Source organism: Helobdella robusta (assembly GCF_000326865.2).
Source record: "Helobdella robusta unplaced genomic scaffold HELROscaffold_53, whole genome shotgun sequence".
Classification (NCBI taxonomy): domain Eukaryota; kingdom Metazoa; phylum Annelida; class Clitellata; order Rhynchobdellida; family Glossiphoniidae; genus Helobdella; species Helobdella robusta.
The window spans coordinates 1,092,334-1,110,188 of NW_008705278.1; the positions used below are offsets into that span (position 1 = coordinate 1,092,334).

General features: G+C 32.5%; 2 protein-coding genes across 2 annotated transcripts; both read right to left on the reverse strand.

Moving 5' to 3' along the window:
- Nucleotides 1-1,169: 1,169 nt before the first annotated feature.
- HELRODRAFT_179349 (hypothetical protein) lies at nt 1,170-6,464 on the reverse strand (the record flags this gene model as incomplete). Its single annotated transcript, XM_009028186.1, has 14 exons — nt 1,170-2,242; nt 2,350-2,513; nt 2,663-2,741; nt 2,876-3,073; nt 3,181-3,271; nt 3,356-3,498; nt 3,599-3,790; nt 4,113-4,181; nt 4,499-4,592; nt 4,864-5,006; nt 5,095-5,361; nt 5,640-5,756; nt 5,984-6,121; nt 6,416-6,464. 14 exons carry the CDS (start codon nt 6,462-6,464, stop codon nt 1,170-1,172), a joined length of 2,817 nt encoding a protein of 938 aa, XP_009026434.1.
- A 4,181-nt stretch (nt 6,465-10,645) lies between these two features.
- Nucleotides 10,646-14,752, reverse strand: HELRODRAFT_86622 (hypothetical protein; the record flags this gene model as incomplete). Its single annotated transcript, XM_009028054.1, has 8 exons — nt 10,646-10,792; nt 11,580-11,665; nt 12,033-12,126; nt 12,311-12,428; nt 12,928-13,126; nt 13,451-13,630; nt 13,972-14,138; nt 14,607-14,752. The coding sequence occupies 8 exons, from the start codon at nt 14,750-14,752 to the stop codon at nt 10,646-10,648; spliced, it is 1,137 nt and encodes a 378-aa protein (XP_009026302.1).
- Between the last annotated feature and the right edge of the window lie 3,103 nt (nt 14,753-17,855).

A 17,855-nucleotide genomic window follows, 5' to 3' on the forward strand; every position in this document is an offset into this window, starting at 1 on the left:
ATGCCTTTTAACAATCCATACAATTTTCAAGCGCGTTCCTTGGCACAACTTTTTATTTTTTTAACTCAACAATTCATCAACATTTATTGATACGCAATGTTGGGAGAGTAAAATAAGGTAATATTAACTTTAAAAAAAATAAGGTAATATTAACTAAATAAGAGTAAAATAAGGTAATATTAACTTTAAAAAAATGTTATAAGCTTTGGTTCAACGTTGTACATTCGACTAATTTGTCTTTTTCAGACGAACCACGTGTCACAAATTTATCGGGTTCATCAATTTTCAATAGTTCAAAATATCAGTTTTTAAAAGTTTCATAGAAAAGGCAATATCCTCACTTGTAAAGAAATTGCATGTATTAGAAACAAAATGTTCGTCTTCTAGTGAATTCAAATTATTCGATAAAAAAATAAAGCAAATCATTTCTAACAACAGATTTAGCCACGTATCTATTATCATTCAAAGAATAATAAACCTATATGTATATGTATCTGAGCTAATTAACTCGTATATATATATATATATATATATATATATATATATATATATATATATTTTTAGTATTGATTTTATGATTTCAACGTTTGATATCTTAAAATTTTATATTTTTTATTTGTAATTTTTTCGACTCTGCCACTCTGTTTCTTATACAGTATGTAACGCCATAAATAGCGTTATATAAACGATGGTATGTCTTACTTAGATGAATTTAAAATTGTTAACGCGTGCACGGAGAATGCTTGTTTTAAATATTCTGTAGCCAAACTCGAGCGAAAAAGTGAAAGAAAAGTTTTTGATGTTTGCGATTACTTCAAAATGGAATTTCTCAACGGTAGCATGTTTCATATGATTTGCATTCAACTTTTATGTAGAGTTTCAGTTTTTTATTTTTATGTTAATTAGCAGTTGTTAAAGAAAATTTAACTAGATTCAAGTTTTTAAAAGTGAATTTATTATAAGAATCTAAATAAAAAAAGAAAGAAATAATTTTTTTTTAATTTGTAAAATGTATCTCGAAATAAGTTTTTTAAAATTTTAAGAAGAATTACAAATTATTCAAAAATCAAACGAAAAAATTTCGCCGTATATTTCAAGCAGGATCAACGATTGTGTCTATTAAAATGTTCAACTAAGTTTGGTGAATGACAACCGCGAACTGCTTCCAATTAGTAAACTTCATAAGTCGTCTCAAAAATAGTACTCGAACTTCCTCCACCATTTTTGGTTCCACCGCTGCTTCCACCAGAACTTGAACTGCCACTAACACTACCAACACTAACACCACCACTAATGCCAGCCCCACCACCAGTTTCACCAGAACCCCCTAAACTTGCACCACCCCCGATAGAACCACTGCTTGAGCCCAAACCAACGCCTACTTTACCACCAAGGCCAGCACCGCCACCAATACCAATTTTACCACCAGTGCCTAGTCCAGCAGCACCACCAAGCCCAGCACTACCGCCAAGTTTTAATCCTCCACCAACACCAACGCCAACACCGCCACCAACACCTCCGTCAGGACTTCCAGCCCCGCCACCAATACCAATTTTACCACCAGTGCCTAGTCCAGCACCACCACCAAGCCCAGCACTACCGCCAAGTTTTAATCCTCCACCAACACCAACGCCAACACCGCCACCAACACCTCCGTCAGGACTTCCAGCCCCGCCACCAATACCAATTTTACCACCAGTGCCTAGTCCAGCACTACCACCAAGCCCAGCACTACCGCCAAGTTTTAATCCTCCACCAACACCGACGCCCACACCGCCACCAACACCTCCGTCAGGACTTCCTTTTACTCCAAGACTTCCACCAAGTTTTCCACCAAGACTGCCACCAACACCAACCTCTCCGTCATGACTACCTTTCCCACCAACACCCAAACCAACACCATGACCTCCATCATGACTACCTTTCCCACCAACACCAAAACCAATACCATGACCTCCATCATGACTACCTTTCCCACCAACACCAAAACCAATATCATGACTTCCTCTTTCTCCCACACCCAGACTTCCACCAAAACCAATACCATGACCTCCATCATGACTACCTTTCCCACCTACACCAAAACCAATACCATGACCTCCATCATGACTACCTTTCCCACCAACACCAAAACCAATACCATGACCTCCATCATGACTACCTTTCCCACCAACACCAAAACCAATACCATGACTTCCACCACCCAATATTCCACCTAATAAACCGCCACCTATTCTTCGTCCTTAAATAATAATATGTATATTAATTTCATTATGAATTTTTATTATATTATACCTGTTTTTATTTATAAGTTGCTCTTATATAAAAACGTAAAGATAATGCCAAAACCTTTTTTGTGCTTTCCGCCTTTATTTAAATTCAAAAATCCGAGGTTGCCTATGTTTGGCCATCTGTTACCTGTCTTTTGTTGCCATCTACTAATCCATCCTTTTCTTCTTCTTCTCTGTTGTTTTTTACCTTTGCATTTCTTTGAATCGACATGCTTACATATTCTGGTTTATTTTTAAGAATTGTTGGTTTTGAATGATAAACCGTAATAAATTAATATGTGTATAGTTATTAAGCACATGTTAAAATGTTTTTTTATCGCTAACAATTTTAATTTTATTAATAAGAGTATCAAATTTCCTAATATTTCCACCTTTTTCGAATCCAGCCTCCATCGTTGATTTGAATCCAATCTGACCAATTTTTCCAATTGATCAAGTCTTCTGGATTGTCTACATTTTATAATTTTATCTGATCTTAATATTTTTGATGTAATGTTCTAAGCCATAATATATTCAACTAAAGAACTATCAATAATATTTAGTGACCATTTGTGACTATTAACGCAGTTGGAAAAATAATTTACCTTCCTGGTCATCATCGTATGACCATTCGCCAACTATTTTCCATTTTCTGTGTCTTTTCCTCTGTTTACTTTTACCTTTACATGTTGCATTTTGGATTTTACACATTCTAGTTCTTTCCAACCATTCACTGCTGGTTTCTTTCCATTCATTCCAAGGGCCCCAATCACTTGGCACTTCATTCATTTCACCTATTTCTCCTTTCCAATTAAATTAAGTAATTAGCTAATATTTTAAAAGGTTTTTTTTACCAGAATTTCTTTTAATGATTAAATATTATATATAACTAATCTCAAAACAATTTCACCGTTATCATCAGATGAACGATCGAAAGACCACGATCCAAAGTTTTTGTCATGCTCATCAAGTCCTCCACTTCCATGGCCACCAATGACCACCTTGAAAAAAGTAATCTTCAATGAAAATTTTTGTATAAACCTGATTAAATTTTTTAAAATTAAAAGTTTTATTTAACCATTAACCTTCTTCAATCTTTTTTTAGTTTGACTCGCATGCCCTCTACATTTGGATTTATCAGAGTTTTTACATTTCCTCTCTCGCACCATATGACCTTTCTTATTTTTTTTCCAGTCACCCCACGTATCCCAGTCTTCCAAATGTTCAGCTTCATTAAAAATTAAATTAACTCAACAATTTTAAAATGTTGATAAATATTTCTAACCATCTTAAAATTAAATTCAACCACATACATCCTATCAATCTACCTTCGTGGTCTTTTTCAATGGCCCAAGATCCGTGGCATTTATAAATTCTCTTTCTTCTCTTCATCTTGCTCAAACCTCTGCATTTAGTGTTGGGACGACATTTTCGTGTCCGGATCAACCAGCCTCCATCTCCCTGAACCCAATCCGCCCACATTTCCCAGTCTTCCGGAAAGTTTTCAACGACATTGTTTTCTAAAAACAGGTTTCAATGTTTCTCTTTCATGATTACAATATAATTTAATTCGTTATTATTTTTTAAAGTTCACTTTATAAATAACATCTCAGCTGTAGATAGCTTAGAGTGATTTTTCTGTTTATATGGTTACTTGCAAATGGGTAATGTGTTCGTTGTACTTGTAGCAGTTTAATTTTTTTGGTTTCGTGTGGTTTAGCCTCAGTAAAATATGGTATGACGTTACATAGCATTACATAATATTACAGAGTATTACATAACATTACATAATATTACAGAACGTTAAAAAACCTTACATAAATTGGAAAAAATTCTACCAACCTGTCTCGTCAGTATCATAGGACCATTCTTCGAACTCATTGTTTTCCGACTCGGGAAATCCAACGTTGGCTGTTGTATAATGTTAATTATTATAATTCGAAATAATTAAATAATTTTATTAATTTTATTAATAATAATTATTTTAATTATTATGGTTGTTATATGTCGAAAATTGTGAACCTAAACCAATTCAGCAAGCAAGATACATTGTTTTATCTAGTCAAAAAAAGTTTTGTATAGTGGATATTTAAAATTTGAAATTACAAGATTTAGTTTTTGAGTTTTTTGAGAATAATTTTGGGGGATTGGATTTCAAATCGGAAATGTTAGTTTACATTTCAAGCAATTTGAAAATCAAAAAAAAATTAAATGATAATTTGAATTACTGTTAGAAACGGTCGCAGTGATTGTAATTCTTTCTGTTTCAAAGCCATCGCAGTAGTCACTATCGCTGAACGTAATGCATTTTCGCGATCGAATCTGAGTTTAAAATGCTTTTTTAAAAATGGATTCAAAAATATTTTTATTTAATAACGTAGAAATTTGAATAAAAATTTGTCTGATCGGAGATTACGCAGAGAAAATGTCACACTAGTGTTTTCTAAACGGAAACTGTCAATCAATTATGCCTATAATTTATTACTTGAATAAAATTAGTTAAATCAATCAATATGTAAACTTCATAACAACGAAAATAAGTGGTTTTTAACCAATCATTAAATGTAAATGATGGCAAAAAGTATTTTCCCACTTTGGTGTTTGTGTTTGAGCCTTCCTCCACGGCCCACTCGCTCCATTCCCCCCAGACTCCATGGTTCACAATAACCCCCGTTGAGGGCAGGCTAGGAGGTTCTGGCTGAAAATCTTGCACAACGCCTTCCGCTTGTCCTGCACCTGATTTTTTAAAATATTTGGGCACTGATTGTTTTTGAATTCGAATTAAAAGATTGTATGAGAATAATCTTTTGATCTTGATACTAACTCGCGACAGCCGTATCAGATGTTTGAACGGTTCCTCCACCAGACGTCTGGACGGCACCACCACCATCACCACCACCACCACTACTCACAACGGTTCCTCCGCCATCGCCACTACTGACGCTACCACCACTAGTGCTAACGCTGCTGCTGCTGCTACTGCTGCTGCTGCTGCTACTAGCACCATTATAATTAGATTCACTTAAACTTCCACCATTGTAAATTATCATCGTCGAGTTGGAGTAATATTGCAAGTTGACCCCACTACAACCTGGGTTTTTGGTTTAATAAAATAATAATTTATGAATAATGTAGAAGAATTGCATTTAAGACCATCGTAGATATAAATGTTCATGAAGATAGCACGTATTCAGAGCTGTTAAGTTTGTATGTTCATCTATAATTTCAATGAATCACACCAGAGAATTATTTATGGCATCATGTAGAAATTAGGATAGTTAATGTTTCTTTCATAAAACGTTTCAAAATAAAATTCACTACCCTAAACGAATTTAAATTTTAGGAGATAATTTTTAAGAAATAACTCACCGAACGTTTCTTCATCGAGGCAAGCTCTGGATCTTGTGTAGTTGTCCGCCGAACCAGCAACTGCAGTCCAGGAACTCCACTCCCCCCAAGTCCCATTCCCGTAGTAGACAAATGTCACTGGGAATTCCAGGAAAATTTGAAGAAAAAAAGTTTTTAGGATTTTATTCACTTCTATCTCATTGCATCATTTTAAATCAATCAAAAATTTTGGAAAATATGAAATTGGGCCATTCTAAAGCAATAAACTATGGATTGTTAATAAAACAGTGCTATATATTATTATTATGATTATTATTATTTTTATTATTATTATTATTATTATTATTATTATTAAATCTTCTCACCATCTACATATTCTAAGTCGTAGCCATCGCAGCCGAGCGCTTCATTTATGCATTCCCTCTGCCTCTCACTTTGGCCATCCGTGTTGTTGTACCACGCGGACCATTCCCCAAAGCCAGCATCAGAGGCAGTGCTTGTGCCTGGTCGAAAGGTGAATTCAAATTAAAATGACTGATATGTTAATTGATTAACTGATTGATTGACTGATTAATTGACTGACTGACTGATCGATTGATTGATCGATCGATCGACTGATCGGTTGATTGATTGATGGGTTGATTGGTTGATTGACTGATTGAATGAATGCTATTTCGAGTTTTTTTAAATAAAGACTATGGATTGTTAATAAAATTAAAAGCATTTTAACTTCATTTCAAATTTAAAAACTCAAGCAACTTCATCATGAAAATATTGACAGTGATTTATTTTCTCACTGATGTAGAGTAAAACGAGACTGCCTATAATGGATAAGCACCTCTGCATCTTGAACGTTCTGCTGACAATCTGCTTTCACAAGAAATTTCAAAACAAAATTCTTTTAAATGGTAATTTATCGATAAATCAATAAAATATTTTTTAAAAATGTTAACTATGAAACTTGAAATCATTAATTGAACAAAAATTCTCACACCTTTCAGACAGAAAAGATCTAAATTCCAAGCAAAAATTTTTATTCGACAAAATTTTTTTGGTGAAACTAGCCAGCGTTATGAACCAGTAGTAGAACAATAATCTCGTTGTATTTATAATCTTACGCCATCGTGTTGACGGCCACATGTCCCAGCAGGTAGATAGGTAGTTAGGGACTAGTTGAGTCTGAAAAAAACGGTTCACCAGATGTTTGGCTTGTTGTTTTCGCAGGGTATATACCGTTATACCTTTACAAGTTACACCTAAACTTGTCTGTATATACTCTAGATACCCCAATACACACGTGTTTATGAATGTGTTTAAAAATTCGATATAAATAAATAAATACATATATATATTATATATATTATATATACACACGTTTGTAGTTTGTATGTATATATATTTATAATAATATATAGAAAAAAAAATTTATAATAATAATAGACATGAAATCACGAACGAGCATCCTTAAACATTTTTATAAAGGCGCGTTCTTATTAACTGACGATCTAGAGGTACCGTAAACACGCATTCACACACGCATACACACACAAACACACACACAAACAAACATTCCCACACACAAACAAACATTCTCACACACATACACATGCACACACACGCGTATATAAATTTTTTACGTATAGTAAATATTAACGTAATCATCATATCGTCATAACTAATGAATTGTTTGATCACACATACATTCACTCACAAACACACCACACACACACACACACAAAACACCACACACACCACACACACACACACAAACATACATACACAAACACACTCACATATATATATATATATTTATATATATATATATTTACAAACCTAATCATCATATCATCATAGCATAACTAACATAACATAACATTACATCGTCATAACTAACGATTTAGTCATAATATATAAGCAGGTACTCGCATGAAATGTACGTGAGCTGTATAAGTTACGTCAGAGCGCTGTTAACAAAGTTGTTTATTACAATTTAAAATCTACTGACGATGAATACAATCAATTATATGGCTATTTTATGTCGTAAGTTATTGAAATAATTTTTACCCGTCTACCTACCTAACTACAACAACTACTACTACTAGCTACTACTACTATTACTACTACAACTAATACTGCTCTTACTACTACAACAACAACAACTACTACTACTACTACTAATACCATTTTTACTACAACTATTGCTATTAAAACAACTACTACTACTGCTGCTACTACTACTATCTAATACTACCTACTATTACTACTAGCTAGAGGCATAACATGTTTATTACTACTATTACAAAAAAATTGTAATCTTACCTCGTGTTCATCGTGTTCATCGTGTTCATCTTACCTCGCGGAGCTCTCGCCTAAGTCAGCTTGTATAAATTGTCATGATTTTTTCTCCTGGCTGGTGAATATTTTTTTTGCCTACCTGTAAGTTGTTAAAGGTTATCTAGTATAACGTTAGTTAAAATGGCAATAATAAAAGTAATAATAGTAATAATAATAGTTATGATAATAATAATATTAATAATATTATTATTATTAATGTTAATTTTTATTCACTCATTCATTCCTCGTCATCATCATCGTCGTCACCATCACTACTCTTATTATCATTTTATGTATTCACTATTAATATTATTATTATTAATAATTATAAATTATTATTTTATTAGATTTCATTATCCTCATTCATGGCCAATTGATGGTCATTAACGATGAATCATTCACGTAACATATCACAAGTCGATTATTGCTTATTTTTTTTATCGGTTCTAATTTGCCGCGCATTTAAATGTCGTCTGATTATTCATTCGTTCGTACGTACGTAGATAGATATATGGATTGTGAAAATAAAAATTTTACAATTAAAAAGATTGACAATAACAAAGGGAGTGATGTCGGCCATATCATTTAGGTGGTGTAATGGTTGAGACGTCTGGCCCTGCTGTTGCGGTGACCTGGTTCGAATTCAAAAAACGCATGCAATTTGTGTAATGCCTGGATTCAACCAAACAAACAAACAAACAAAGAGACAAACAAAAAGACAAACAAACAAACAAGCGAACAAAGGAACAAAGCACCAACTCCTTGATTCGTTAATCCAGAAGTCTTAGATAAAGGAAGATGATGTCACTCAGAGGTTTGCAAAATTTCTCTTCGTGATCGGCGGGGGAGATTTATCTGGGTTCGAACACGGTCACTGCAACACCAAGACCAGGTACTCTAAGCACTACACCATCTAGCCAGCCAAATTTTATATCACATTATAAGTAAGATGTGTACAGGCAAGGCACCATGTATATGTAAATCCTTCAAATTTTTTTTACTTTTATTTATAAAACATACTCACGTTCATTAATTTTATTTCATAAATTTGTTTTTATTTAAAAAATATAATTGAAAATAATATTCTGAAAAATAAGGAAAAAATATTAAAATTAATAATAAATATTAAAAAAAAAATACAAAAAAAACAAATAATAAAAATGTTAATCGAAGCTTGAATCTTTAAAATGTATCTCATTTGAGAAATTCCCATGTTTGTTTTTGGCTCTGGGGTTGGCAGTTCCTAACGAGCAGGTTATATTTATTTTTGGCTGCTTCTCTGTCATCCAACTCGATACATCTCTCGCCATCATCATCAGCATCATTATGGTTATTATTATTATTGTTGTTGTTGATGTTGTTGTTGTTGTTGTTTCTGTTGTTGTTATTGTTGTTGTTAATATTTTTCTCATCTTTCGCGTATTTCACTTTTAACTGATTCGTGATCTGGATTGGTTTTGTGATGAATTTATGTCAAAAAATGATTTTTTGTCCTCTACCAATGTTAGTATAAAAGTTACTTCACTACTTATTACTACCACCATTGTTATTAATAATATAAGTATTATATTTATAGTCAAACTTTCGTGCCACAAAGATTGTACTATCCACACCACACGACACGTTTTTATACATATCACACACACACACACACACACAAACACACACACACACACACATGACGCAATAACAACGCGAGAAATTGCACTTCTAGCGACTGAGCTAACTCCAATTATTACCGAGCGGACATGATTGGATCAACTAAATTTGATGTCAACCACCTACCTGATCGTGGAGAACTTTAAGAATGTTCTTCCCGTCACAGCTATCCATCTAAACTAAATTTGATGTCAACCACCTACCTGATCGTGGAGAACTTTAAGAATGTTCTTCCCGTCACAGCTATCCATCTGCAAGTTCGATTCCTCGTTCAGCTTGTGAGCTGTCAGGCATTTGGCGTCTTTTCTGATTCGCTCTTTTAGGTCCAGTGAAAATATCTGTTCGTCGTTTAAAAGCATTTTTTTGTAATCATTCATCCAATTTTTTTATTTGATTTTTGATTTGGAAATAAGTTCTCATTTTAATTTACCAGTTAACAAAATTATTCGCGAAATATATCAAAACGTAGTCTGCTGAGCAAACAAACATAAATAGTACAACAAAACAAATTTAATTTAACAAAAAACATGATTAATAGCTAAAAAGTCAGAAAAAATTAACATAATTTCTACATTTTTTGAAAAAAAGACAACAAAATAAAAATAAAAAACAAGTTGCCCAAAAAAACCTGTGTGAAAGAATTATTTCCTTGATAAGGGAATGCTTTTACGATGTAGGATCCCAGCGAATCATGAAGACCCATCGTATCCCAACAAATCTTTAGGGAGGTTGTTGAGAGGGGGTTTTTAGACGAAGAGGAGGTGCATATCTGTTTGGAGGTGGAGTTTTTCGTTGGTTTAATGTTTGTTTGTTTAACTTGTTTTTGTTTATGTGTTGATCTTTTTTCCTTCTATTATTAAATTTCATTGGTTAGCATTTCTTAAAAATATCACCTACGTTTACATCAACTTATCCAATAAACATACAATTTATGTGATAGGCGGGGATCTTTGCATTTGAACACAGTCACTGCGACAGTAGTGTCAGGCATCTTAACCATTACACCATCGCGTCGCTAACTGCGTAACCAACTATCACTTACTAACACTTCCATAAGCAAGAACATTCTCATCAAACACAAACAGCTCTGGAAAGACATTATCCAAGAACCACTTGAAACTTTTGCACTTCAAATCTTCCTTGAGTTTTAGGCGACTTGTCAGGTCACCGGCATCTTTTTCCTGCAAAATTGTTTTAAAAACGTTTCCACAATTATTATTTTGGCATATAGAATTATTATTCATATTTTCATCGATATAATGAACAATATAATTAACTGTTTAGACATTGCATCATATGATATGTGTGTGTATATGAATTTAATTAGAAAATTTCTAACAACAATTCTAAAACAATTCAAAAATATTCACACAAATACTCTAAAACAGGGGTGGGCAAACTTTTTGTTTTGAGGGCCGCAATGAAATCTAATTTACCTTTGAAGGGTTGTATATGTACTTAAATAGCAAATTTTTTTGAACCTGGGGAAAATTTTTTAAGATTTTTGGCACCATTTTTTGGTTTTTGGTCATAATGTCTGGCTTTCTTTGGCAAACAAGGCCACGCGGGTCGCATAAAATAGCTTTGCGGGCCGTAGTTTGCCCACCCCTGATTTACAATTTTCGTTTTGAGATTAGTATAACTAAGCTACAAAAGAGTGGAAGGCCCTTAATTATCTTCTAAAGGTCTCCAATTATTTTGAAGACTCTAACAACTATTTTAATTTTTCATTATCTTAGATATATTCATTGTTAATAAGATAATAATAATTTGCATCTAGAATAGTTGGCTTCTTTTTATTGTTTTTAAACATAGAATAATTTATTAAAATTACGAAGTTACGCTATCTTTTTACGGATTATCCTTATTTTGAGGATGTCCCGCTGCCTGTCCTACACTAAATTTGACCCTGAATATTTATAACATGCCGAAAATGTTAAATAAAATTTAAAATATTGAACTTCCAACTTTCAAGTCAGGTCTGTTGAGATAGAATATTCTCTTGTAGTCATCCAGCCAGACCTCAGCCACTCTTTTCAGGTTCAGACTCAAATCTTTGTCTGAATGTGTTGGTTATCAGTGAATTGTAATTAGTAACAAATGCTACAATATATGATAATTGACTATAAGTATTCAAAATCATTAAACCTTCATAAGTTTGTAAATTTTTTCTGGAAAATTATTAACACGAGGCAAGCAAATGTGAAACTTAATTTGAGACTGAGCGTTTCAAATAAACAATGTGATGTATTATGACGAATTCAATTTTTTATTAGTTTAAAATTAAAAAAAAATCAATAAAAAATAATTTAATATAACAAAATTAAGGATAAAAAAAACAAGCCATAATTTCATAATTAAATTAATTACAACACAAACTAATGATACTATCCAAACGAATAATGTTATGGTCTCAATCACACGCACGGTCTGTTTTGTAAGGGAACTGATGCCTGTACATGTGGCCAACACGAGAGCAGGGGATAAACTCCAACGTGCCACCACACCGCCATATCTGTGCGAGTGTATCAAAAGTAATTATAATCATAATTATCATCATAATTATAATAATTATGAATTATAGTTACTTTAATTCAAATTATTATATTCATAAACATGCACACGCACACATATACGCATATATACACACACACCGCACACACACGCACGCACGCACAGACAAACACGCACTTACAAACCCTCAATGATATTTCAACATTTTCTCCACCCCAGATGTTCATTCCTTCATCGTAGCCCCCCAACTCGAAGAAGAACTTTCTGTCCATCGCAAACAGACCCCCTGCCATGGCGGGTGATCTAGTCAGTAGGGAAAAAATGGCGATCTTGGTGTTATCTACATCTTATTTTGTATCTTTTGTGTCTTATTTTGTATCTTTTGTATCTTATTTTGTATCTTTTGTATCTTATTTTGTATCTTATTTTGTATCTTTTGTATCTTATTTTGTATCTTTTGTATCTTATTTTGTATCTTATTTTGTATATTTTGTATCTTATTTTGTATCTTTTGTACTTTATTTTGTATCTTTTGCATCTTGTTTTGTATCTTTCGGGCCCGGACACAAAATGAACATTCAAACAATTATCTGAGTTCTGAGGATGTAAATTAAGATTAGAAAATATCGAGGTCGTTATGTTGGTAAGTGCTCTTAATGGATTATTCCCATTTAATACAGAGATTCTACATTTGTTTTAAATTTTATTTAAAATTAAAATAATTAAAATAATAAAAGTTAATAAATGTATTTATTAAGTTAAAAATGCTGGCGATTTTTGATTTTTAAAAAATAACACAAACCTCAAATAATCAGTTGGGCTAGTCATCCTCTGCCATTCTCTTTTTGGCACACTCATCCAATCAAACGCCATGTCCCATTTGAACCCTCCAATAGCTCCGCCCCCATTCATGGAATAGTGGAAAGTGTGGGAGCAGAGCATGTCAATCAGTGGACAGACGACGGTCGTTCTACTTTCTTGTATTCGAGAGAGTAGTGGCTCTAACCTGGCGACGAAAATTAAACATTTGTTTTTGGGAAAACTTTGTTAGTGTGATTCAAATTGGAGAACTGAAAAAAATAAGGCTGTTGTCAAAATTTTTAGTGTTGTATAATAAAAACAAAAAAGAATGAAAAACAAATTTTTATTTATTAAGCCCATCTTAAAATAATTAACTTATTTTAATTTGTTTTAGCCACACCGATCAACCAACCAACCAACCAACCAACCAACCAACCAACCAACCAACCAACCAACCAACCAACCAACCAACCAACCAACCAACCAACCAACCAACCAACCAACCAACCAACCAACCAATCAACCAACCAACCATTGTATCGTAACTTCACAGTGCGCATCCAGGAACACAACCACATCTCCAACTGCATTTTTGGCGCCAAAATTTCTTGCCCTTATGAGACCCAACCTCTTGTCTGCTCTCAGCAATTTGACGATTCCGTCGGGGTAGATTTGCTGTAGGTGGGGTTTGATGACGTGGAGATCTTCTGATGAAGGGGGTTGTTTGAAGGGAGGGGTTAAATTTAACTATATTTCAATTACTGATTCGTTTTGATTAATTTTATTATACATAATAACAAAATTACATTTAATATTTTATTATTCGTAAATGAAAACTAAATAAATTGAAGATTTAATCCTTAAAATATTCTCAATTATAATTATTTATTTCTAATTAATTATTAATTCGAAATAATTTTCAATTTTAATAGATACATGGAACAACATCGGCAATGCTACCAGTTCCATCAACACAATCAGCCGATGCACTCCAGATTAAACTCAAATAAACTAATTCACAAATTTTTTTTCTATAAACCCCTACCTCTATCACTAAAATCATCCACTAAGATAACTTCGGCTAGGTACCTAGGGGGTGACCTGTTTACGACGCTGTGGGCCGTCCTCAAGATGACGGATGGGGCCTCGTTGCAGAAAACAATGATGACACTGGCTTGTGGGAGGTCCTCAGGGTAAGTTAGGGAACTACACCTGTCGTTAGGAGGGGGTGATTTTTTAGTTGTTAATAATAATAATAATTATTATTATAATAATAATGAATAATAATAATAACTGATAATAATAATAGTTTTCGATTTTGTTGTAGTTAATATGTTGTCGTTGTTGTAGTTGTTGTTAGTAATGATAAGGTTGCCATCTGTTGCAGTGGTCTTGCATCGTTTACTTGTCTATCTCAGGAAGTAGTTACAAGAAAAAAAACATTAGTTACTCGCGAAATTGATGTGTTAAAGAATATTAATGTCACTGTAGTCGGCTTGAAAATGTTGATGTCATTGATGTGACGATGGCAAACAAACAAGTGAACAAACAAGCGAACAAACAAACAGACAAAATAAACGAACGAACGAACAAAACAAGCAAACAGACAAATAAACGAACGAACAAAACAAGCAAACCGACAAACAAACGAGCGAACGAACGAACATATAAGGTACCAACTCCTTGATTCTATAATCCGGAAGTCTCCTGTCTAGAGAGATGACGTCACTCAGTGGTTTGTTGAATTTCTCGACTTTAATTATTTCATCAATTGCCTTCCATGGAACGTTCTTTAAATATGCAAAATCACCCCATTCACCTAACATACTGCTGCTGCTACTGCTGCTTTTGTAGCTGCTGACGTTGGTGACGTTGTTGCTGTAATTTCTGTAGTTTTCAAACCTTGCCTGTCTGTAGCGTAATATATTTTCAAATGTATTTAAGCTTGTTTCCTCGTTGACGAGATATTTCGGGTTGATGTAATTTAATGTCTTGTTGTAACTCTGGTTCAGAAGGCTTTTGACGATTTTTTTAATGTCGTTGTTGTTAATATTGCTGGTGTTGGGACGATTGTGACGAATGATTTTTGAGTTGTGGCTGTTGCTGTTGTTAGAGTTGTTAATGTTTTGGATGTTGATGTTGTTGTTGTTGTTATTATTATTGTTGTTGTTAATGTTGTCTTTTAAAATGGCGGTGTTGTAAATTTCTCTTTGGACAATTTCACTTTCGACTCCATCATTGATTCCATTTGCGTCACTTAAATCATGGTTAATGTCGTTGTTTATGTTGTTGTTGTTGCTGCTGATTATGTTGTTATTGTTGTCGATTATGTTGTTGTTGTTGTTATTGTTGTTCTTGTTGTTGATTATGTTGTGGCTGTTATTGTTGATTATAATGTTGTCGTCGTTGTTGATTATGTTGTTGTTGCTGTTTTTGTTGTTGTTGTTGTTGTTGATTACGTTGATGTCATCTTCATCATTTCTCATTTTTTTCTCATTGAAACCAGCAAAAACATCCCTTAAGATATAACTTTCGAGTAAATCTATTTCTCCATTACCAAGATTTTCATCATTTCTTCTGTTAAAATCGACTTTATTCTGATCGCCATCATCACCACCACCATTATTATTATTATTATTGTTGTTGTTGTTGTTGTCGATGTTGTTGTTGTTGTTATTTATAACGTCGTCATCATCAGTTGAGTTGCTTCTTCGGATTGAAGACGTGATGAGTAGGATGATGACGACGACGATGATTGTGAAGATAATTTTCGAGAACCTTCTCTTAATGAACCTCTGTTTTTTTTTGGTGATATTACACGGGAGATGACGATGATGATTGCGATGATGATGATAATGATGTAATGATGATGATGATGATGTAATGATGATGATGATGATGTAATGATGATGATGATGTAATGATGGTGATGATGATGTAATGATGGTGATATAATTATGGTGATGGTGATGACGATTATGATGATAATATAAGGATGATGATGATGATGTAATGATAGTGATGATGATGATATAATGATGGTGATGATGATGGTGATGATGATATTGATACCAAAGATATTGAAAATTATTAAAATATCACTACCGTACCAAACAGCACCAACAACACCTAACAGAAAAAACTTAATCTCTCGGCCAAGATAATCATTAAAACTTACATCACCAACACTTTCAATGCTATTGTTGTCAGTACTACTTAGTACTACATTTGATAATTTCAACAACAATATCTGCTGATCAAATTACCAAAGAATTGCTAAAAATCCAAAATCCAAAAAATATTGATTTTACTGAAAAAACAAACTGACTTTTCTAACTAATGTTACTACTAATATTATTATTACTATGTAGCAATTAGATGTTACCAGAAATACTAAAAATCGCTAAAAAATACGCACAAATAGCAACAGAGCCATCTAACCAAAATATTCATGCTACTCCCAAGGTAGTTTGTAGAAATGGAAAAAATTTTTAGCCAAAATTGGCTGCCTAAAACAATGGGAAATTTTCTATTTAGAAAAACTCATTCGGAATTAACTGCTTTTAAAGTTATTCTTATTTTGTTATTATTATTATTAATTATAATTGATAATTATTTTTGGTTATTATGAAGATAGTAATAATATAATTATCAGAAATAAATAATTTGTGATAATAAGATATGTAGACAACCTTATGAATATTCCTCTGAACAAAAATCAATTATTGACTGCGAATCAGGTGTTATTATTAATAATAATAATAATAGTCATAATAATCATAATAAATATTATTATGATTAGAATAATAATAATAATAATTATTATTATTATTATGAACAGTAGCAGTAGTTTAAGTAGTAGCAGTATCATTATTATTATTATTTTATTTTGTATTCGTACTCGTAAGTCAGCAATTATAGAAATGGTCTCAATGGTTCACTTATAAAATAACAACAACAACAACAATAATAATAATTATAATAATGATAATAACAATAATAACAATAATAATAATAATAAACATCCCATCTATTGTATTAATGGATCTCTGCTCTCTGAGCAACAGATGGCTACCGCACATAGCGTCATTAAAATTATTAATGTTATATTATTATTATCATTATTATTATTATTATTATTTAGTTATTATTATTATATTATTATTATCATATTGCTATTTATTCTTGAATTGGTGGTTAGCACTATTATTATAATAATAATAATAATAATAATAATAATTATTATTATTATTATTATTATTGTTATTATAACATGACGTACAAACATCTAAACATATATCCAAACATACAAACATACATTCAAACATACATTCAAACACACATACATACAAATACACATACATACATACAGTAGTAGTAATAAAAGTAGCAATAGCAATATTAGTAATAGTATCTATTGTAGCAATCGTAATTATAGCAGATGTAATTTTAATGATATATACAAACAAACAAGCATACAAATAAACAAACAAATATACATACAAACAAACATACAGAACTATTATCACATACACACGTACGTACATACATGGTAGTGATGATGATGATGACAAAATTGATGAGGAAGATGATAACATAAATGATGATGATGAAGACGACGAAGATGATGATGAAGTATTTTTAATAGAAATAATGTAATGACAGATGAAATCTATTTCGAAATGATGAACGATGTTCCGATATAATTGACGTTTCGAAAAACGATATCGAGACAAACAAATAATATATATATCATTATGATAAATCTCTTCAAATGACTGATGTCTCGTTACGTTAGAAGTTTCAAAATATGATTCGAGACAGTTTTGATTGACTATCTAAGACAATTTTTTTCAATTCTGCCTGTCAGGCGCTTGAAATAAAAATAATAATTGACAGTCACATAGACTCGCCTATCTTAAAAGGAAG